This window comes from Lotus japonicus, chromosome 6, assembly GCF_012489685.1.
Source record: "Lotus japonicus ecotype B-129 chromosome 6, LjGifu_v1.2".
NCBI classification, from domain to species: domain Eukaryota; kingdom Viridiplantae; phylum Streptophyta; class Magnoliopsida; order Fabales; family Fabaceae; genus Lotus; species Lotus japonicus.
The window spans coordinates 2,413,619-2,436,055 of record NC_080046.1 but is presented as its reverse complement, the minus strand read 5'-3'; the positions used below and the strand labels follow the sequence as shown (position 1 = coordinate 2,436,055).

The window sequence follows — 22,437 nt, the reverse complement described above, 5'->3', positions numbered from 1 at the left end:
TCATGGTACAACTCTAAAAATTAAATTGAAGTTACTTCTATCCAAACATGCAATTAGTCAGCTAGTACTTAGTAATCTAGAAATACCAAAAAACATCCATCATTCGTTTGGAAGCCGATAAAATAATAAGAGAGATGAATCAAAGAAAGAAAACACATTTTTGTAAGAAATTTTCACCCTTATGAAAGGCAAGAAAATATGAGAGAGAGAACATAAAATAGGTGCACCCCACTCATTTGATTTTTTCACTTATGAAAAGTGGCAATCGATTCTTTTCACTTTCTTTGATACTAAACAACTTTTTTAAACTTGACGAGCGTTTAATGTGCACCATGCAATTAGGTGGTGTATTCATACACCACAAAAATTAACCACAGGATATAATATTACAAAAATTAACGGCAGAGATTGAAGATAGATAGGTGGTTTAAATTACATTCATAACCCTATTATAATAAAATGAAAAAAATAGTCATGAAGAAGTTCATCAGCGCTCCTGCGGAGGAGGTGAGCGGAGAATCAGAGTGGCTGGCGGTGGCTGTGTCGCGACATTGGGAGAATAAGAGTGGTCCGTTTCAGGGCAGATCCTGCAAGAACCGTGCTTCATTCAAGGGATTTGCGGTCCAAACAGTATTTGGCTATTTGCAGTTACGATACCAGATCTGAGAGAAAATGCTCTTGCATTCCAGGATATAGCTGGATCAACAATCAAGATTGGACACAAGGTTGCAAACCGAATTTCCAACGCTCTTGTAACAAATCTGATCCAGTTCATACCTCATGTTGATTTCTACGGTTACGATTTCGGATCGTATCCCAATCACACGTATCAACAATTTGTGGATCTGTGTTTGGGATTGTGCGAGTGCATTGGGTTTTCAGGTTTTGTATGCGTCACTTGGGCACATGTACTATGAGGGGCATCAACCGATTGTTTATGAGGTGAAACTTGACGAGGACTGCCAACTTGAGCTAGACATTTAGTCCATGAACTCTACATAAAATAGGAGCCTTACTGTGATTTTTGGGCATTTACATAAATAAATAAATATGGGCAGTAACAATTTCAGAATTCCTACAAACAATATTATAGTTCATTTTTTCGGAGCAATAACAGAGACCAGTGTTAATCACTTGATTTTCTATTGTTGTCAACTGCAGCCCAAATAGTTTACTTTTTTTGGTAACATTATTCATTGGTCTGTTCCAATACCTAGAACACGCTTTCAAAATCCATATGACTCTTCCAGAAATTTAGATCTTGCACTGAAATTCAATCTAAACAACCATATCAAATTGCTTCGGAGAATTGGGTTTCAGCACAGGTTTGCGATTGAAAATGGTTTGTTTTGGTGTTTCCCCAAGACGCAGTTGCTGAACGGTCATCGATCGGAGAGTTTCATTGGTTCGTTCTATGTGTCGTTGCCGAGAGGTTCTGGTAAAAACCTCAACGAATGTAACAGCTTGGTTTGTTCGAGAAATGTGGCGGCGGAGCAGCTTGAGAGAGCGTATGTGAAAGGGAAGGATAGGATCAGTGAAATTTGTGCTTTGGTTTGCGAGTGGTTTGGGAGAAATTCAGCTTGTGTGCTTCCTTCTGGTGTGGTGTTTCTTGTTTAGGGATAGCAGTGAAGAGAGCCCTGGATTTGGCACCCCAGGGCTTAGAAATGGCACCCCAGATTTTTTAAAAAATGCCAGAACTACCCTTTCGGACACCGGGTATCCGTAACACTTCGGAATCCAAAGTTTCGAATAATACCTTGTTGAATCTGACACTTAAATGACAGACATAATTCGGAAACGTACAATCCGAAGTACTTCGGATTCGTTGAATCCGAAAACCTGTCGCACACTGCCACCTTTTGAGCACCATTACTCCTCCACCACCAACTCCATCACCATTACTCATCCACCACCAACCCCATCACCACCCCCCCCCATTACAATCAGATTCAAAAAACTCCACCACCACCACTCTTCCTCTTCTTCCTCCACGTTTGTTTTCCTCCCCCTCACCACCATCTCCTTCCAAGTTCCACTTGCTCCACCCTCAACCACCATCTCCTTCCAAGTTCCACCTTGCTACCAAGTTCCTTCTGGTAAGTTTCATTTCTCTCCCCCTTCATATCCTGCTTTACTTATCATTGTAGTTACATTTCATTGTTGTTTGTTGGAAGTTCGTTTTGCACCACCATTGTTTGCTTGTATTCTGATGCTGTCGAGCTTGATACGGATTGTCTGTATCCGAACGAGTTCGGATTGTCTGTATCCGAACGAGTTCGGATTGTCTGTATCCGAACGAGTTCGGAATCCCAATGTCCGAAGTAGTTAACCAGTTGCAGTTTGTTACATGCAGGCTGAATGACTGAACCGTACCTATATGAAGAAGATTTACTGGTTGATGCCGCATGCGATGCCGCATGCGGTTCTGGGAATGTTGAGCCTCCTAGCAATATCATTCCGTGGGTGCCCCCTCGTATAAGCGTGGACGCCACACATTTATTTACAACTGACCAGGTATTCATTGAATAATTTTTGTTGGAACATACTACTATGTATTTGGAAAATGATGTGATGATCATTGAATAATTAGTGATGGTTGGTAGGATGTTTTATTTCTAAAGCAATATGTTATCATTGAACAGATATTTGATACTCGTGATGAGCTTGAACAATGGGCTAAGAATGTTGGAAAGGCGAATGGTTATGTGCTGGTGATTGCAAGGTCTGACTATGCTATAAGTGGAGGAAAGGTATTTGTTACTATTAAGTGTGCGAAGCATGGTATTTACAGGCCATACAAGGACCCGAATACATTCAAGTACAAAAAGACCGCATCACAAAAGACTGATTGTAAGTTTAATCTCAAAGGACGACCTACGAAGGGTGATAGAATGTGGTGGCTGAAAGTGATGGATGGTAAACACAACCATGAACCAGCTAAATCACTAGTTGGCCACCCCTACGTTGGTCGACTAACAGAGGAAGAGAAGGGGCTTGTGGGCACCATGACTAGTACTTGGACTCCACCGAGACAAATACTAGCGGCATTGAAGGAAAACAATCCAAGTAACTTGACTACAATCACTCAAGTTTACAGTTGCAACAAAAGGTTTAAAAAAGAGGAGAGGGGACCATTGACAGAAATGCAACATTTGATGAAGAAGTTGGTAGAAGCCAAGTATGTTCACTTTGAAAGGCAACAAGCTGATTCAAGTGAGATTAGGGATCTCTTTTGGGCTCATCCTGATGCGGTCAGACTCTTCAACACATTCCCTCATGTGGTCATCATGGATTGCACGTACAAGACAAACAGATATCAGATCCCCTTGCTTGAAATGGTTGGTCTCACTTCTACGGGGTTGACTTTCTCCATAGCATTTTGCTACATAGTTAGGGAGCACACAATTGACTATGTTTGGGCCTTGGAGTGCATGAAGTCTCTTATTGCCGATGATGCCAGATTACCTCAAGTGATTGTGACTGACAGAGATTTGGCTTTACTGAGTGCTGTTAAGCAATGTCTTCCCAATTGTACCAATTTATTATGCCGGTTCCACATAAACAAGAATGTGGAGGCAAAGTGCAAAGTGTTGATTGGCACGGATGATTTTGCCCTTTCAGTGATGGAGAACTGGAAATGCCTGATTTATGCTGAAACAGTGGAACAATTTGATGAGGAATGGAAGGAAATGTGTGTCATGTGTAAGGACTTCCCAGATTTCATATCCTACATTTCTACTACATGGTTAAAGCACAAGGAGAAATTTGTGAGTGCGTGGACCAATTCTGTGTTGCATTTTGGAACTACAACGAGTAACAGGTACAATGCACACTTTATTGGTTGTGATCTTTCATTTCATAGTCTTGCTTTATTACCAGAAATTGATAGAGTATGATCTTTTGTATGCAGGGCTGAAAGTGCACACTCAACCTTGAAGAGGATGCTGAAAGACGGCAGAGGTGACTTGTGCGCCTCGTGGGATGCAGTGGATAGGTTGACCACTGTACGACACAATGAAATCAAGGCATCATTTGAGCGCAGTATCAACCTTGTAGAACATCGTTTCAAGTCGCCCATGTATACAAATATCAGGGGATTTGTGTCCAGAAAGGCCATGCAACTCATGGAAGATGAACAGAACAGAGTGATGCGTGATGGTTGTGGATGCGCATTCCAAGTTACCCATGGGCTTCCTTGTGCGTGTGCACTTCATAGTTATGATAGAATTCCGTATGAGGCAATCCATACTTTCTGGAAGATACTTGGTTGGGACCATGTACCCATTGGGAGTCAAGCCTCAAACCAAGGAGACCTCAAGTCAGAGATTGATGGCTTGACCGCTTATTTCAACACTTTGGATGTTGCGGGCCAAAGTATGCTAAGGAGGAAGGTAAAAGAGCTATATTGTCCTTCTAGTAGTTCACTGTGTCCTCCTCAAGTGAAGATAAAGCCCAAGCGCTCGTCCAAGGCTATGGAGAGTAAACCACCTAGTCAACAAAAACCATCCTTACAACGTGATCCTTGTTATTGGGAACATGTTAACAATAGCCTCAAGCCAACACCTAACAAAGTCTCTTGTCCTCGAAGCAAGAAGTCTAAGAAGAGCAAGCAGTCCTCCACCAGCATATACTTGGATGATTTGCCATCTTTCTTCCATCAATATATAGAAAAAGTCATAGATGTTATTGCAGATGGTAATTGTGGTTATAGATCAGTTGCTGCATTGTTCAGACCCGACATAGGTCAAGACGGTTGGCCTTTGATTAGGGAAGAGTTGCTTGTAGAACTCTCAGAGAATACCGCTTACTATAGCAACATATTTGGTTATGAGAGGGTTCAGTCTCTACAAAATCGTCTCATCCTTCCGATTGGTACAATTGCAACGGAAGACAAGTGGATGTCTCTACCGGAGATGGGGTACCTCATTGCTACGAGGTTGCAAGTTGTCTTCATCTCCATTTCACTAAAAGGTTGTTACACTTATCTGCCATTGAGAGGAGGCGCCCCACCGGAAGTACATCCCGTTATAGCAGTTGGTCACGTCACCAACCACTTTGTTCAGGTATAACTTTTATGAAGTACCTTACACTCGCTTGTCACGTTAAATTAGTATACTTTGTACTCAGCCACTTTGTTCTTATCTAACTTTATTGCTATACTCTCAAATGTAGCTCAAGCTTAAGCCGGGACATCCTATGCCAACAATAGCTCCCCAATGGCCGTTTTTGGCCAAAGAACCCACCGACCAATGGATCTTCCCGTATGCGGCGCGTTTGGCTACATTTACGGCAGAATTGAATGCTTGGATTGATCCTACGGGTGGTCCTCAAGAGAATGTCTTTATAGACCTTGGAGAAGATTGAGACTAGGATTGATGTTTGTAGCAATGACATATGTACAACTAATTAGAAGTTCAAAGTATTATGATGTAGTATTAAACTATTTCTCATGTGCATTTTATCTGTTTCTGCCCTGCAATGTAGCTGGTTATGAGAACTTGTGATTCTGCCTGCATTGTTTCTGGTACTGTCATTTTAACTGGTTAAGCAAATTTCGGAACTTTGGTTTCCGAAGTACTTCGGAACTACGGAGTCCGAAATCTTTCGGACGACTCATTTCCATTTCCGTGTCATATACTTAAATTTGGCACCCCCAAGTTTAAACAATCTTCGACATTTAGGTTTCCGAGACAGTTCGGATTTATAGGATCCGAACAACTTCGGAATCTGGGGATCCGAACGTTAATTTTTTTTCTCATTTTAATTTTAAGTCTCTCCATCACTATCCACAACCAACCACAACCAACCTCATTACTCTCATCCAACCACAGCCAACCTAATTACTATCAACCACCAACAACAACCAACCCCATTACTCCTTCATCTATAAATTTGCTTGATTTAAGCTTTCTTGTATTCATCCTCTCCTTTCATTCTTTCAACGAAACCTTCAAAATCAAAATGGAACAAGATTTGCCCACCTTCATCCGCCCTTGCAAACTCCGAGGCAACTCTTCTGCAAGTTCTCGTCCTCTCATTCCCGGCCCTGCTGGTGTTGTCCAGGCCGCCATGATTCAACGTAGCTCCACCACCGACGGACACCTCATTCCAACCCAACAATTTGTTAGGCGCGTCGTCGAAGACGGTCACGACACTGATCCCGATTTTCACTCCAATGCTTGGCTTTCAGCCCTGCAATTAGGCGGATCTGCAACTCCTCTGGGTTCAATCACTCACCATCTAGAAAGGGTCGATCTCATCGTCGCAGTTATCAAATCATGCACGCCAAACGGATTCGGCGATGTGTCAGTTACCCTGAAGGTATTTCCATCTTCCGCGTTCTTTTTCATCAATGTCATGGTATTTAAATGTCCTCTGTCAATGCCATATGGGTTTGAGTTTCAGGATCCTACGGGCACTGTCGGTGCTAGTGTCCATCACAAGGTTTTCACTGAAAGCGAATTCGCGAAGGACATAAATGTTGGATCTGTTATGCTTATCCAGAAGGTTTATTATTTCTAACCGACTTGACTATTGTTTCCACTTCTTTAGACAAGTTGAACATTATTTCTTCCTTTTTTGCTTTTAGGTAGCTGTGTTTTCTCTTAGAAAATCTAATTGTTACCTGAACATAACATTGCCCAACATAGTTAAGGTATGGAAATCTTTTTTACACATATATAATTAAAATAAAAGTGACTGTGGATTTTTACACATCTCAATTTTCGTCACAGGTATTCTCCAGTGACTGTGGACCTCCATCTGAAACATTCACCGACATTACAGAAGATTGATTAATGTTATTTGGCTAATTTTGAATTATTTGCAACTTTAAAAAATCCTTGACCTGGATTATGTAGGCTATGTTGCGTCCCTTGAATTATGTACGTTATTTTGCTTCAATTGGATTATGTGCGTTATTTCACTTCCCATTGGATTTTGTTTGTTATTTTACCTGATTTAAAAAGAGATAAAAATGTAATCAAATCAAGTAAAGCGTGATAATGTGAAATCCAAACTAATAATGCGATAAAAGTACAGACCGATAATAAAGCGTGTATAAACTAATAGTGCGATAAAAGTACACATAATAATAATGTCACTGCCCCCTGCCCCTACGACCCACCCTACCCCTACGACCTCTGCCTCCGCCTCTGCCACCTCCTCTATCTCCGCCTCCTCCTCTGCCTCGACCTCTGCCTCCTCGTACACCAACGAAAGTGACGCTCTGGGTCCTGCTCAAGTCTCTGATGACAGTGAGGCACTTCTCTAATAAAGTGCGGGAGCGTGTATCTCTAGGGGGACCGTCGTCGACCTCAAGTCCCTGCTCTAGCAAATCAACGGCCCGACGCAAAGAAGCCTGAAAATAAATCAATATACATGTTAGTAAACCGCATACACAAAACCACAAATGCATAAAGAAAATTAAGTTCACACTTACCACAGCACTGAGATCGGCCCTACTCTCATCCGGGATGATGAACCGGTGAGATACACCGGTGTACCAGTCCAGGTAATCATCTACTGCCGCTCCATCCACTATACTAGGGACCCCCCCTGGAATCAAGTGTGGCTCATAATCCTGGTATGCTGCATCAACGACCTCCGCAGCAGAACTCATGCCCATCACAACAGATGGGTGTCGCGGGATAGGCTGCACGTACCCAAACTGCCGCATCACACGCTCAGGAAGATGAGGTCGCACGGCCGTCCGGATGGGAGTCCGGATGTAGCCTGAGTATAAAGCTCGGACGTCCAGCTCTCTGTGACTCCTGTGCTCCTCATACGGTGTCCATATGACGTCCTCTGCCGTCATCGCATCGAAGAGAACTCGCCTCTCCATCAGTCCAGCATGCCCAGCCCGGGACTCCATCCACCTGCACGCTCTGGGCTGGTCCTCCGTGTACTCGGGGACCTCAATCCGCTGAATAATGGTGGGTGGGAAGTGCTCAAACACCCAAGCTACCAGGAGGGAAGAACAACCGCTCATCTGCTTGGTCTTCCTCCGTGAGGCATGACCAAGTGCATCATACAGTGTAGCTAGTGCAATGGCGCCCCACGCATCCTCTGACACCCGATCAAGGTGCTGCAGCATGCCGATCCAATGGACAGAAGTGTAGTGTCCTCCACTCTTGTTCGCAAACAAGGTCGAGCCGAGGAGGTGAAGTAGCCACATCCGTGCTGCATGGTCATGCCGATGCTCTAAAGTACAACAAAGAAACCATTAATCATTTAATTCACATATAATAGTTGCAAATAAATTAAGTATACAGTACAACTAACCAGCAAGAGCCCTAGTGTAAAGAGTCTGCAAGAACCCGAATCGCAAGCCAATGGTCTTCACCGCCTTAAACTCCATGATGTAGTCCGTGGCTACCCCTCCTAAGAGCAGAACACAGGTCTCCGCTGCCTGTTCTCTGCTGGCCTGTCCGGGAGTATAAAACCTATCACCCATCGGCAAATGAAGTATAGATGACACGTCATCCAGGGTGATGGTCATCTCCCCGAATGGCATGTGGAAGCTGCTGGTATCCTCATGCCATCTCTCGACGAGGGCAGATAGAAGGGGTGTGTCTATCTCCAGATAGGTGCAACTGAAGAGCGGATAGAGTCCGGTCCCCTCCACACGCTGACGAACAGCGCTCATATCGTCTCCCTCGCCCTCACATGTCAGCTTTGCCAGCTTCATCCCAGCGCTGGCAAACTTCAACACACCTCTATCGGGGTAACGCGGGTCGGTGCCTATAATATGATGCCACAGACACGGTGCAACGTGATGTGGGTAACGGACCAACAGTGACAGATCATCAGGCCCCCCTGGAAACGGTGCCTCTGTCTGGACTGGCACCTCATCCCGTCGTGCTCCAGCATCACCCTCAAGCTCCACACCAACCTCAGGCTCCACATCAACCTGAAGCTCCACATCAACCTCATGCTCCACATCAACCTCATGCTCACTCTCTGCCGAACTCTGAGGAGTCATCTGACGAGAAGGCGGAGAAGGCACGGGAGTCGTCTGACGAGAAGGCGGAGAAGGCGGAGAAGGCTCGGGAGTCGTCTGACGAGAAGGCTCAGGAATCATCTCACAAGGGTCTCGACGCTCCTCATTTGATGTCCCACCAACATCCTGGTCCTCACCAAATCTGCCTCTGACTCTACGAAAAGAAGCATGCAGCCGTCTGTGGCGATCCTCAACATCATCCGGGGCTGTGTGGCGATCCTCAACATCCTCCGTGGCATCATGGGAGCTCCCAGCAACATGTGATTTCCTGCGCCCTTGGCTCTTCCTCTTAGCCATCTATTAAAAAATAATACTCATCAGATAATTGCAAAAGTATATGTAAATAAAAAGAATATCTAACATACTTGATCAATAAGCATGTCTAGCATATTTAAGTACTGAAAAGAATAAACCAGTATATGTAAATGCTACTCAACTTGAAGATAGTTTTCTAAGAATGAAAACTGAAAGTACGGAGGGCAAAACATGTATCAAGTATGTTGAGGATGTTTAGATCTACTTTTCTTTAAACATGATCAATAGTAAAAGAAACAAACAGAAATGGAACAAAATTGATTATGACAGTTCACATATTAGATGAAGAATTGATTATGACAGTTCACAAATGAAGATGTATAATTGAAAAAACTGAAGAAAATGGAGAATGAAATACTACCTAAGTTTTTTTCCTTCACAGAGAATCTCTTCTTTAATTCTTAAACAATCAATTGTACAGAATGAATCCCTACCTACCTTGATTTTCCAATCCTTTTGAATCCCCTTCTAGCTAACTATCTAATGGACTAACTAATTAACTTCACAATTATCACAATGACTCAGCAATTGGGGAATAGCACATTGCCATTATCAAAATGAGTACAGCCATATAAGGTTTTGAGGCTTTAGCAACTGAGGCAGTTAAGTTAGTTCAGTGTATTGAGATTTGAGACATTATTGTACAACTGCAATCATAGTGTATTAATTGCATCACCAAATCAACCTTGCTGATTCTCCGGTAAATTATCATTAATCAATCTCTTAATGACAAATTCAAAGGCATTACAAAGTTCTTATCAATTGGGTTCATAGTCTTGTCCAGATTTTTTATTAACAAGTGAAATGTGTCAATGTCATGCAGGGGAGCTAGACAGGCAGAGAATAGGGTCATGAAGTTCTCAGGGACTACTGCTAAAGCAGCTGCTGCAGAAAGCTCTGAAGAAGGAGTTCCAAAGATTATACTAGTGTGTTTGTTTCATACTTTCATGTAATCAAAAAAAAAAAACTTCAATCAAATATAAATGAGGTTGAAAGTGCATGTGTAATGTTGCCTTCACCTTATCTCATAAGTCCCTGACATTTGTATATTGTCATTATAAAAGAAAGAGTTTTAGTTTAAAAGAAAATCTAATAATGCAAAGCTTATAATTATAGCAGTTGGCAGAGCAGTAGGAAATATTTTCTTCCATGAAAGCTTCTAATTCAAATGCATATTTTCTAATATAAGGGGGCAGAGCAGCAGGAAATCTTTTCTTCCATGAAAGCTTCTAATTCAAATGCATATTTTCTAATATAAGGGGGCAGAGCAGCAGGAAATCTTTTCTTCCATGAAAGCTTCTAATTCAAATGCATATTTTCTAATATAAGGGGGCAGAGCAGCAGCAGGAAATCTTTTCTTCCATGAAAGCTTCTAATTCAAATGCATATTTTCTAATATAAGGGGGCAGAGCAGCAGCAAAAAAAAGGTACAAAGATATTACTCACGTATCATGAATGCATTAATGCTAACCAAGTTATTGGAAGAAGAGAATAACTTGGTTCAATTGACAGGTATACAGAAACAAAGTCAATGAGTGTATTCACTGCTATGTTGGAATGATCTTCATACTTCAGTTATAAACTATCTATATTAGATCAATAAGCATGAATCATTGACTAAAAAATAACATTGAATGTAACAACAGTTTCATGTAACTTCAGTTATAAACTATCTATATTCACTGCTATGTTGGAGTTTCATGTATGTAACAGCAGTCCAAAACAAGCAGACCAAACCCAAGACTGCTCATGGCACCCCAAAATCCACAAAATTTCTTCCTCATCATAGCAGTTAAACCAAATCGCACCCCACACCCCACAATCCCTGAGAGTTAAAGCAAACCGCACCCCACAATGGTAATCTCAGCAGCATAAATCCCTAAACCCTAAACCAAACCGCACCCCACAATCCCCAAATCCCTAAAACCCCAAATAACAACCTCATCCCCAAACCGCACCAAACTATTCGAATTCCAAACCCTAACATACGAATTGAATTGAATACAACAACTAGATGATGAAGAAGATGAAGGCTCTTACCTCTACCGGAGCACCGTTCCAGGAGCCCGTTCCAGTTGACGAAGATGATGAAGGTTTGGAGGGGGAAAATCGCGAGAGCTTCGGAAATGAGAGACTAAGAAGGGTTTCGGAATGAAAGGTTTCGGAATGAAATGGGATTGACCGTGTTTTGTTTTAATACTAACAGCATTCGGAACTGTTCCTTCCGAATCATTTAGGAATACCGGAATCCGAAAGCCTACGGATATTGTTGTTCCGAAAATAAACACGCAGGGACATTATGGTATTTTCCCACACTTAAGTGGGGTGGCATTTCTAAGCCCTGGGGTGCCAAATCCAGGGCTCCAGTGAAGATGAGATTTGGGATGTGTTCTGTACTAGGGCAAGCTTACGTAAGAGAAAGACAAAAAGTAAACCCTAGCAGAGCACTAAAATAGCAAAACTACCATAAAAGGAATATTCTCATTAAAGCTGAAAAAGTTGGTTTCGTACAAGTGGGTGACCTCCCCTTTTATAGAGGGGGTGGTCATGATATGGATCTTTCCTATATTTGGGCCTGACAATCAGGGCCCAAATCCCTGTACATATAAGACAAATCCAAAGGAATCTTCCAGTTGGCTTGTGGGTCCATCATCTAAGGGAGGGCAATGAAGCTCGTCGTGTCGCCTTTCCCGCCATGGCTATCTTCAATGGTTTATTGTTCATTTTGGGCGGGACATAATCTTCTTTATGTCCCGCCCAGTCCAGGATGACAGGGACAATCTGGTATTTTCCCCGCAGAAATTTGGTGGTGTATGAGTACACCACCTAATTGACTGGTGCACATTAAACGCACCCACTTTCTAGTTTCTACTTCTTCTTTCTTTTCCCTTTATAATTTTTTATTTTCTTTCTCTCACTTTTCTTTCTCAACCAAACAAAGACTAGATGTCCATTTATCTTTCTCTCTGCATACGTGGCAGCCTTCAAGAACTATCTCTCTCTGTAGCATCTATCAACCTTAGCCAAACCGAGAAACAACCTCGTTTGATTCAAAGTTTCATACTTTCTGAAAATTCTGAGTTTTGTTGTCTAGGATTCGAAATACCCACAAGTTGAAAAATGAAATTGTAGAAGCAGTTTCGTGAAACATGAAAGGTTTTGGTCTTCACTCACCCTTGCTTTCTAAGGGAAAGCCTCCTCCTTTGTTGGCAGTGGTGGACGCATTACCATTCTGTGCTTGTTCCTCTAAAACCACTAGCTTAACCACATGTGAGTTCTACTCAATATTTGTGATGTTTTCTCACACCCCATTTATCTTATTTTGTTTCATCTTGGTTTGACTTGGATTGAAGTTTCAAGCTTGATGTTTTGGTCTAGTTCTTTAGTTTAAACTTTACATTGATTATTTCTTTATTGTTCTGTTCTTTTTAACACTAGTTGGATATCTGATTCAGTTGTGTCAAAACCAAAACTTTCACACTTTGGTGGTGTTGTTGATAAGAAAAAAATGTTGTTTGAGGTTGTAATGATCAATGATTTTAGATTTTGTGACATGGTTGTTGATTTTGTATTTTTGTTTGAGGCAGTGTTTCCTTGTTGTCTGGATTTTAATGTTATTCTTTTTGGTCGGCATTATTGGTGAGATAATGACTCTAAGTTGTTGTGCTAATCTCATGTTTACTGCTGGTTCTGATCCTAGTAATCTGAATCAAATTTTATTTATGGATGTTATATGCTTTCTCACATTTATTGGGCACTGGTTAGCAGCTTAGATTTTTAATTTTATAGAAATTATAGTGTTGGTACTTATTGATGTTGTATATAGTCAGAGGCAGACAGAAATTGAGGCTGCAATTGGCCCATGGCATAATTCGAGCCCAAGCATCTAATGTTGGTGTTGGATCTGGAGATCATGGAAGCAGTAATGAGAAAGACAGCCAGAATGTCTTTGAAAGAAATCCTATCAATGACAGTTCACCTAAAATGTGAGTACTATTTGATTGATTTTACTTGGTTGTGCAAGAGATGGCCCCTTAGACCCGTACATATGCTATTGAGATGACAGCCTTCGTTAAGAACTTATCAGGAGATGACTTTTGGTCTCAGCACTGTTTCTTTGGCGTAATGGTTGTTTATATGGTGTGGTCTCCCTTGAAATCTCAATTTTGCATGTGAAACTCTGTTGCAAACTTGCCTTGTAATATGTGCAATGCTTACTTATGAAATTAAGGATTGTTTGGAATTCCATATTTTAATCTTTAGTCTGAGTGTCTGACCCATTTAATCTTACTTATCCACTTTTATTCTTTTGTTAGAGTGCTTTTACTCTTGCATGCAAATGCTAGGGCATGTGATATTATGTTGTTGTTTTTTCAAAAAATCTAAGATGACCATCGTCTTTATATTGGACCCAATCAAAGATCAAGTTCGTTCTAGTATTTTTGAATGAGGAATTGTGTTTCTCAATGCAATAAAACACTTGTTGTATGCCTCATACTGGCTTAGCATGGCGAGTCTGTGGAAGTGTGAAATATGTTCCTTCTGCAGTGTTCATAGAAGGTTTTAATTAAGGATTAAATGTGCATTCCATAAAAGGTGATAATTTGAAGAGAAATAGCAGTATTCATATCACCGCTGGAAATAATTAAGGATTAGTTGTTTATAAATCCCTGCTCCCTGATATCTCACATGTTCAGTGCATTAAAAAAAAAAACTCTTCAATTTATTCAGCAGATTGACAGTAGATATTATGTTTATGGGTTTGTTCCCTTGAGAGATTTGACATGTCATTAAATTCTTTTCAATTGATTTTTTTGTTTGGTACTATGATCATTCATCATTCATGGCTCTGTTACAATTCTAATATAAATATATGTTATTTTTTGGCAGTGTGAAACCTCCTAATCGGATCCCTTATCCTATCTCTATAGCTCTTGTGCTGTTTGGATGCGCTCTTGTGTTTTCACTAATAGCCTCTTTGAAAGGGGGACCTACAGCAGTTCTAGAAGCAATCGCAAAATCAGGATTCACTGCTGCATTTACATTAATATTTGTTTCTGAGATTGGGGACAAGGTAATTTACTATTATCGCCAAGATTTTATGTCGTTCCTCTCTGTTTAAAATTTTCTATTTGATGCTTACTTTAAGTAAATAATTGATTTTAAAAGGTTTAAAAAATTCTTTAGGCATAAAAAGTGCTCCATATTGTGGATAAAGTTAAATGAGTTTGTCAAGTAACTCTCGCCTAAATGCCTAAATATTTGGTTGTGGTTCTATAATGTTTTTTTGTCACATTTTCAATACGAATGAATAGTCGCTTGTTCACTTACCTTTCTGTTGCTTATTAATTAAGTATGAAGAATGAGTGTGGCCAAGAGAAAAGTCCACTTGGTCATAGAGGCTTCAATACTATATAAGAATTTACTCTTCTTATAGCTTAAGCTATTAAGTCGGAGCTCGGTTATGGGATTTGTATTTCTGCGTAATTTATTGGGTTGATGAAACATATCTGAATCACAGAGCTTGGTGATAGAAACCTATATTCTACCACCTCAACATGTCACTAGTAAAATCATTTTCAGTTTGCTTAAGTTTATGCTATGGTTGTTTGTTAGAGGCATTTGCTTGTTGTTAGACCAAATTTATCATTAACTTGTGAATAGAAAGTAGTGTTAAGGAATCAACAAGACAATGGTTTATGCAGAAGACTGTATTCTTTCCGGCAGTGGGGAGGGGGTGTTTGGGATAAAATATTCTCAGATACTTAGGCGCTCTAAAGATGCTAATCCTCTAGAGTTCACTGAGTGAGAATACCAACCTGTGCTCAGCAAAGAATGCTGTGGGTAATGCCCTTCATAGAGAAGCAATTCTTCTTTACTCTAAGGAACTATGCTTTAACTGTATTGGTAGGGTTGTAGGTGAGGGATTGCTTAAGTGAGGTTTCTAAATCATTTTTCCTTTGAGTCTCCTGTTACTCCACATCCACCATGAATCTCTCCATTTCCCAACTCCTCCCTTCACCATTACCCTCAAACTCGTGCCACTATCTCTTGCAATCCCAACCGGCACGTGGCTGTGTACACTGTACATAGCTTTAATTAAAGCTGCTACTTATAACTTCCTAGGAAGACCACTTGGGACCTACAGGAGTCAGTCGAGAAACTGTGTTAGCCACCCGGGTTCATATTACAAAATGGTGCTAGAGTCACTCTGTGACTGATCAAATGGAAGGGTCAACCTGATGATGAAGCTTCATGGGAGAGAAATTTTTCCTCCCTTGTCAAGTTCTCAAGGGGTGGCGAGTGATAAGACCCTTTAGCTGAATGAAGCAAGCCTAAGGTATGGAAAGTTTATTCTAGGAGAAATAAGGGGGACCCACATGGAGGAGGATCTAGGAAATTAGTTATGTTGAGTGGGCAATGCATGGGAGGCCCATGAAATGTGGTTAGATTGAGAATGTACTTATAGGAAAGTGATAATCCGGGGGGAAGAGTCAAGGATTAATCGTTTTTAGTGGGATGTAATATTCCTTGGTGTCTTTGCTTTTTTCTTCTTCTTAGTGTTTCAGCTATATTCTGTAATCCATTTTACCTAAGGAATATTAATACAATATCTCCTAATTCATTTCTTGTATTTGTTTCATTAATCGTACAGCTGTAGTGAATTATTTAAGAGGAGGCATTCTGTCAAATCTGATAAAAGGGGTTGCAAGTTCCGCAGCTAACAATTTAAAACTTAATAAGCAACTGTAAGATTAGTATGTTTTTGGTTATGTGGATCAGCAGAACTCTTCAGGCTCCAAGAAAATATGAAATCAGTCATGAAAAAAATCTTACATAGATTACAAATTTAGAATATAATTTGGTACTGTTTTTACTCCTTCTTGGAATGTCTTTTATGGTGGTTTTAGTTCTGTAAGGCTACAAACTTATCCCAAAAAAGGTAGAATTGGTAAGCTTTTATTTTTCATTAAACATTCATTGCACTTATGTGTATTCATGGACCTAAAGTATCTTTTATCTTTTGACTAGACATTCTTTATTGCTGCACTCTTGGCAATGCAATATAAGAAGGGATTGGTAAGTCCTCTTACTTCTTTTCTCATTAATGATGTCATGATATCTAATTTTCTTTGTTATTGTTTTAATTTGTTACTTGTATACTTCCTTATTGTTAGGTTGAAATTTTCTTCACTATGGTTATTTCCTCTCTATTGTACTTTATGGACTAGCAAATTCCTCTGTTCCTGTATGCTACTATCATGTGAGTCTGAACTGTGCTATATTGTAATGGCTTGATGGGTAGTGTTATAATACTTGACACATTTATAGATAGATAGTGATAGTCAACTTAATATACTAACTTTCTATATATTGGTGGTTATTGAGTAGCTCCCTCATTGAGTGTACCCATAGTCCCATACAATTAACAAGAGATCCATGTGCATACCTAGACAAACAATTTTTAATCAAACACTTTTTTGACATCTAGTAAGATGTGTAAAAATCACTGCCTCTCCTTCCTGCATTTCCTAACTTCGTTTGTGAATTAGATAGTTTCAATCATGATAGAACACATTTTAATCGGTAATCTAGCACCACACTCATTTTGGGACTATCTACCCATCAGTGCTCATAGCCTCCTTCGATTATCATAACTCAGTGCAACTTATATTTCAGAAAATAACTATATACACTTTAACAAATACTATATATATTGACCAGGTCTTACTGGGATCAATTGGTGCTCTTACACTCATGTCAATCCTATCTGTTGTCATTGGCCGAATCTTTCAATCAGTGCCTGCTCAGTTCCAGACAAGTAAGTTGTAGAATATAGTATTTTTATCCTGATAAGATTACTATATATTAGCATGTCTCTCGAGTGGATTAATTCAGGTCACAACATCAATGGTGATGTGTAATACTGCAGTACTCATTTAGTGTAATCTGTTCGATAAATACAGGCACAGCTTGGCAATGAATTAGTATTCTGCGAGTAGGAATTGGAAAATCATTATATAGTATATTCTGTTTTTTTGAAATGTTACACAAGTTACAAATGAGAATTTGAGATGGTTTTTGTCATTAGATTCCTTTTCACATCATGGCTTGGTTTGTCTTCTCTAATCTCATTTTTTAAATTGGTTTTCATGTGAAGCATTCAGTACCGGTGTCAAAACTACAATGAACTTGCTAAATTTTCACCTCTAGTGGAATGATCTCTAACTGGTTGTACACAACACTGCACGTTCCATAAGACCTAAGTTTTATTCAAACTTACAACAAAACTAAAGCCTTTTTCCACAAGGTGAAGTGTGTGTGTGTATGTGAGTAGGGAGTGTATTAATTGAGATTAGCTCCTTTTACGACTCATGTTCTCACTCGATAGACCCCATACTGCGTGTGAGGTACAAGGATGAAAAAACGCCGAAGTAACATTCCTAAAGTGAAGTGTGTTTTGGAGACCTTTCTTAATATTTTCAAGTATTGGCTTTTTTATTTTATAATATAAGTTAGCTTCTTCAAAAGTTACTTAATATTTTCACGTTTTGAATTTTTTTTAATTTTTAATTTTTTATATTTTTTAAGTCATTTAAAAGCAAAATGAATTTTTTCTATACATGTCCTTCAAGTATCAAACATTATTTAAGTGTTAAAAAAATAAATTTTTAATGAGCATTAGTTGGCACGATTCAATCTGCACAACAAATGATGAAAAATGATTTTAACTCATCAGCAAAGGAAAGAGAATACATGACAGTGTATGATACAAGTAAACAAGTGATGGAAAGGAATCCACATTGGTTTTGTAGGTCTTTCTTGCAGAGTGCTTCGTGCCATTAAGCAAATTCCATTTTTAATAGGACACTTGATGACAGTGTCTGACGTGTCGTACAAATGCTACGCGTTGTGTCAGAAACACATGTGAATGCAAAGTTACATTTACCTTCTTCAACTGATTCATCTACAATAACTAACTTTTGATTTTCAGGCTATCAATCTGCCTTCACTATTCACTTTACTTTTAATATTGGATTTGTATGCCATATTTCTTTTCAGTGTTTGTTCAACTTTCATTGAATACTTTTTAGGTAATCTGTAGGCCTGAATTCTCTTTTTACTCCGGGGGAACTTAATCTTATGTTATTTTTCTTTGTGTGGTCTATCTACAGCCTTGCCAATTGGAGAATATGCGGCCGTTACTCTTCTATTGTTTTTTGGCCTAAAATCAATAAAAGATGCGTGGGATCTTCCATCAGATGTGGTAAAGAAAGGTGATAACAGCAGTCCTGAACTTGATGAACTTGCTGAAGCAGAAGAGCTCGTGAAAGAAAAGGTTTGAACCCTATAAACATGAGTCCTGGACATTTATTAAGATATGAATTTTCTGGCTACGGTTTATAATACTCAACTACTCAGTAATATATGCTTGGCTGGTATATATGGTGAAATTATATTTACCTTCATACGGGCAATTTGTCTGTCATTTCACCCTTTAACTATGTCTTTCCAAAACATTTTCAGGCGTCAACACGGCTTTCAAATCCACTTGAGATTATCTGGAAATCATTCAGCCTTGTATTTTTTGCTGTAAGGCTTCTCTTCTCTAATCCTTTTGTTTTGGGCAACAGCTTAGCATGCAATTTTGATTGTAAATTCACCACTAATAAAACAAAAGTGTATTAATAACTAATGCATTGTGAAAATCTTACTATTTGTTGTATTTGCTCAAATGTTCATATTGATCTCCATTGTTTTTATGTCAGAATGCCGAGTCTCAAACTATTTCCCCTTGGAACATTAAATTTCATGTTGTTTGTTGTGACTAATCAGCACTACTTATACAGAATCAAGCATTTATATTATATTGGCTTGTGTTATCTGGCATGAATTTTAACTTAGTAACTGGAATTGCCTAGGAATGGGGAGATCGCTCAATGCTTGCAACAATTGCGCTGGCGGCTGCTCAGGTGCAGTTTTAAGCTCTGAGAATAACACAGAGCTCGTTTGAATACAGACCAAAGAGCACTTATTGGGTCTTATCTAATAAAAAAAGCACTAAATAAACTCCAATAAGTGCTGTATGGTATGCATCCAAACGGGTTCATAACATGTTTTGCTAAATAAATATATTAACATGAGCAATATCTTATTCTTTACAGTCTCCTTGGGGTGTAGCAAGCGGAGCAATTGCCGGACACCTACTTGCAACAACTATTGCCATTCTTGGAGGAGCATTCCTTGCTAACTACATATCTGAAAAACTGGTACAAGTCATAACCTGATTAGCCATTGAATGCTTGTGTTAACTTGATATCTAATTGAAGTCACTTCATCTTCTATCAGGTTGGTTACTTGGGTGGAGGGCTGTTTCTAATTTTTGCTGTAGCCACCTTTTTTGGGGTTTTCTGATTGATTGCAGCCTAGCCCTAGTTCATTTTTTGTGTGTGCAATATATCACTAATGGAGATAAAAAGGATACAAGCTCAAACGCGGAATGGATGCTGAGAAAACAGAGGAAAACTCATACTTCAACTTTGTTGATATCATTGAGTAGACATTAGGAGCAAATTGCTCACATGGTTAGAGAATAAGAAGCATGAAATCTGCCATTAGAGTTAAAGGGTATGAGGATAAACTTGTGTAGTGCTCTCTCTTGAGACTAGCAGCTCTTGTAATGCGTGCTTCTTGTATTTGTAAAACTACATCAAATTTAGCCATTATTGGAAAAAAGTGCAAGCTTGTTTACTGAACACTTATAGACTGTCACTTGTTAGGTAATATAAGGATGTTTGGTATTTTGTGATTAGTTGCATTACAATAATTTGTGTTTCCAAACATGTTTGGTTTTCAGTTGATGCCAATGGAACACCAACAGAGCTTCTTTCTTCTTTTCACGTTGGGCACCTCCTAATGTGTAGTCTCAATTTTCAATGCACTAAACGTTGTTTTTTACAAAAAACCAAACACGTATTTGAGATCGTTTGGATATCCATTAGAAAGTAGGAAGATGGGAAGACAACACATTCTCCTATACGGTAACAATATATGCAATCACTTTTTGGGTAACAATTTGAGGTCCACCTAATATGCACTATTTAATGTTGGATCAAAATCACACCATTAAATTTCAAAATAAAATAAAATTGCACCAATAGTGTCTATTCTTTTATTATTTTCATATAATTATGATAAGGGTTAAATATATGTTCATGGGCCCCTAAATTTATTGAATATAACTTTTGGTCCTTGATTTTTTTTTTTAAATTTAAATGAGGATGATTGCCGTCGTGGTACTTAAATGGCCGGTGGTACTTAAATGACCGGTGCACGTGGACTTTTCATATCACTTTTGGTCCTTCTCATCCCTTTTCCCTTCTCCCTCTTCCTCCTCCTCCTCCTCCTCCCAACTAACCTCTACAACCACCACCCACCTCCTCCTCGCTTCCCTTCCACAACCCCTTCCTCCACACCTTCCTCTAAATTGGAATTTTGAACATAAACTATCTTTACAACTAAACAAATTGTGATAAACATACATGGCCGTTGTACCGTTGAGCAGCTGCTTCAACTTTTACAGCTGAAGACATGGTCACGAAACCAAATCCCCTACTTTTCTCAGTCAATTTATCATAAATCACCTTCAAAACACCAAAAATGTCACAACCAGAAAAACGGTAATCTAAAGTGTGGCCAGCCCAATATAAATTCATCGAACCCATTTTTATTCTTCCAAAGAAGAACATAATTAAAGCATCAAAAAGAAAACTTGGTGATTACTCAACCATCTGGACGTTCCCAGCATTTTCAAAGAGCTCCGCGATTTGGGTGGGAGGAGGAAGAGGAAGAACAGGAAACGGGATGCGAAAAACCAAAAGTGATCAAAGAAATTTTAGAATGACTAAAAGTGACGTAAAAGCCTTAACAAACCAAGCCTTTAAATACCAAAATATTTAAATTGCAAGAACCACTTGTCCTCCACCACTGAGGATAATCCCTTAACAGAATACAAACCAAGCCTTTCCCCTTTCTAAATCAATGAATCTGTTATTGCAACTGCAGGGCTCACATAATTTATCACCTGCAAAAACACAATATACTGCTCTTGCTCCCAATAACAAGAACTTCTAAACTCCTAGTCCCATTCTTTTGAATTTTAGTTTTCTTTTGGTTTTGGATGAGAAAACATGGGTCCAAGACAATTAATTTAATTGAGGTTATATATTTAAATATTGGGTATTTATTACTATCGTAATTAAGGATATTGTTTTCGAAAAATTAAAATTGAATTACTTTCTCAAGCGAGGCGATGGATTGAGTTTTCGAAAATTATATCACCTTTTTTTAAAATATTATGAGCTAGTCCCTAGAGTTTGTTAGTCTACTAATGTGATCACTGGTTGAGAAATTGAGGCGTTACATACTACTTATCCTATTGTATGTTCAATAGCAATATGCAAGATATGTCTTTTAAGTTTTCTAACTGAAATAAAAAAGATTTAGTTTCATAAATACATTTTTCATCTTGTTCATGTGCCTAGGACTACGAATGATGCAACAGACTGTCTTGATGGGTTAGGTTCGGATCACCAATGTGCTTATCTTCGCCTGGAGGATCCTCCTCCTGAGCTTAATCCCATCCTGGCTAGGGATTTGTTAGCCTTGTAGCTTTCTTTTTTCTGTTTTTAAGTTTCTGATGTACCAAAAAAACTACCTTTTTAAGTTCTAATACTAATATATTTATATATAAAATATCATAAATTGTTTTTTTATTTGATTAAAAATAATTAAATATCATTAATTTCTTTTGAAAACATATTTTTGAATTTTCAAAAATATGTTTTCAAAAGAAATTCATATTTATTTGAAAATTCATTTTTAAAAAGAGACATACGATAATAACTTATATATCTAAACCATCTCAGCCAGGCGAAGTTTATATAAATGGAAAAATGTGTATTTAAATAAACTTGTGCATTGCACGAGTAACGCACGAGTTTACTTACAATATTTTATATTAATTATTTTTAAAGATCGAGAGAAAGGCTTATCAAACTTAGATATTTTTATTATTGTGTAAAATTTAAGACAATTTCTCTTTTATAAATGTAGATATA

At 39.0% G+C, this 22,437-nt stretch overlaps 4 protein-coding genes across 5 annotated transcripts; 3 read left to right on the top strand and 1 right to left on the bottom strand.

Moving 5' to 3' along the window:
- The first annotated feature begins 1,949 nt into the window (after positions 1–1,949).
- LOC130721855 (protein FAR1-RELATED SEQUENCE 5-like) lies at positions 1,950–5,588 on the top strand. 2 transcript variants are annotated; one of them, XM_057572435.1, is made up of 5 exons: positions 1,950–2,096; positions 2,354–2,514; positions 2,643–3,820; positions 3,911–5,063; positions 5,173–5,588. In XM_057572435.1, the coding sequence occupies exons 2-5, from the start codon at positions 2,359–2,361 to the stop codon at positions 5,362–5,364; spliced, it is 2,679 nt and encodes an 892-aa protein (XP_057428418.1). In that variant the 5' UTR covers positions 1,950–2,096; positions 2,354–2,358; the 3' UTR covers positions 5,365–5,588. The 2 variants fall into 2 exon arrangements, with proteins under 2 accessions (XP_057428418.1, XP_057428419.1); XM_057572436.1 differs by having other exon boundaries at positions 2,340–2,514.
- Positions 5,589–5,636: 48 nt separating this feature from the next.
- LOC130721986 (uncharacterized) lies at positions 5,637–7,023 on the top strand. The gene is made up of 4 exons (XM_057572575.1): positions 5,637–6,321; positions 6,406–6,507; positions 6,590–6,655; positions 6,735–7,023. The coding sequence occupies exons 1-4, from the start codon at positions 5,962–5,964 to the stop codon at positions 6,792–6,794; spliced, it is 588 nt and encodes a 195-aa protein (XP_057428558.1). The 5' UTR covers positions 5,637–5,961; the 3' UTR covers positions 6,795–7,023.
- LOC130721985 (protein MAIN-LIKE 1-like) lies at positions 7,004–9,389 on the bottom strand. The gene is made up of 3 exons (XM_057572574.1): positions 8,284–9,389; positions 7,442–8,202; positions 7,004–7,360 (listed from the first exon to the last, which is right to left on the bottom strand). Exons 1-3 carry the CDS (start codon positions 9,296–9,298, stop codon positions 7,100–7,102), a joined length of 2,037 nt encoding a protein of 678 aa, XP_057428557.1. The 5' UTR covers positions 9,299–9,389; the 3' UTR covers positions 7,004–7,099.
- A 2,924-nt stretch (positions 9,390–12,313) lies between these two features.
- LOC130724260 (protein PAM71-homolog, chloroplastic) lies at positions 12,314–20,075 on the top strand. Its single transcript, XM_057575455.1, has 10 exons — positions 12,314–12,586; positions 13,143–13,302; positions 14,207–14,390; positions 16,349–16,396; positions 17,042–17,138; positions 18,493–18,656; positions 18,845–18,910; positions 19,240–19,290; positions 19,483–19,587; positions 19,667–20,075. The coding sequence occupies exons 1-10, from the start codon at positions 12,466–12,468 to the stop codon at positions 19,730–19,732; spliced, it is 1,062 nt and encodes a 353-aa protein (XP_057431438.1). The 5' UTR covers positions 12,314–12,465; the 3' UTR covers positions 19,733–20,075.
- The last annotated feature ends 2,362 nt before the right edge of the window (positions 20,076–22,437 follow it).

Bases quoted from the DNA above. Each gene is read 5' to 3' on its own strand.
- LOC130724260 (XM_057575455.1), top strand. From the start codon at position 12,466: ATGAAAGGTTTTGGTCTTCACTCACCCTTGCTTTCTAAGGGAAAGCCT. The intron at 13,303-14,206 runs GTGAGTACTATT...ATTTTTTGGCAG, and splicing joins AATGACAGTTCACCTAAAAT to TGTGAAACCTCCTAATCGGA. The intron at 17,139-18,492 runs GTAAGTTGTAGA...GTCTATCTACAG, and splicing joins GCCTGCTCAGTTCCAGACAA to CCTTGCCAATTGGAGAATAT.
- LOC130721985 (XM_057572574.1), bottom strand. From the start codon at position 9,298: ATGGCTAAGAGGAAGAGCCAAGGGCGCAGGAAATCACATGTTGCTGGG. The intron at 8,203-8,283 runs GTTAGTTGTACT...GTTGTACTTTAG, and splicing joins TTACACTAGGGCTCTTGCTG to AGCATCGGCATGACCATGCA. The intron at 7,361-7,441 runs GTAAGTGTGAAC...ATTTATTTTCAG, and splicing joins GGGCCGATCTCAGTGCTGTG to GCTTCTTTGCGTCGGGCCGT.
- LOC130721986 (XM_057572575.1), top strand. From the start codon at position 5,962: ATGGAACAAGATTTGCCCACCTTCATCCGCCCTTGCAAACTCCGAGGC. The intron at 6,322-6,405 runs GTATTTCCATCT...TTTGAGTTTCAG, and splicing joins ATGTGTCAGTTACCCTGAAG to GATCCTACGGGCACTGTCGG. The intron at 6,508-6,589 runs GTTTATTATTTC...TTTTGCTTTTAG, and splicing joins CTGTTATGCTTATCCAGAAG to GTAGCTGTGTTTTCTCTTAG.
- LOC130721855 (XM_057572435.1), top strand. From the start codon at position 2,359: ATGACTGAACCGTACCTATATGAAGAAGATTTACTGGTTGATGCCGCA. The intron at 3,821-3,910 runs GTACAATGCACA...TTTTGTATGCAG, and splicing joins GGAACTACAACGAGTAACAG to GGCTGAAAGTGCACACTCAA. The intron at 5,064-5,172 runs GTATAACTTTTA...TCTCAAATGTAG, and splicing joins TCACCAACCACTTTGTTCAG to CTCAAGCTTAAGCCGGGACA.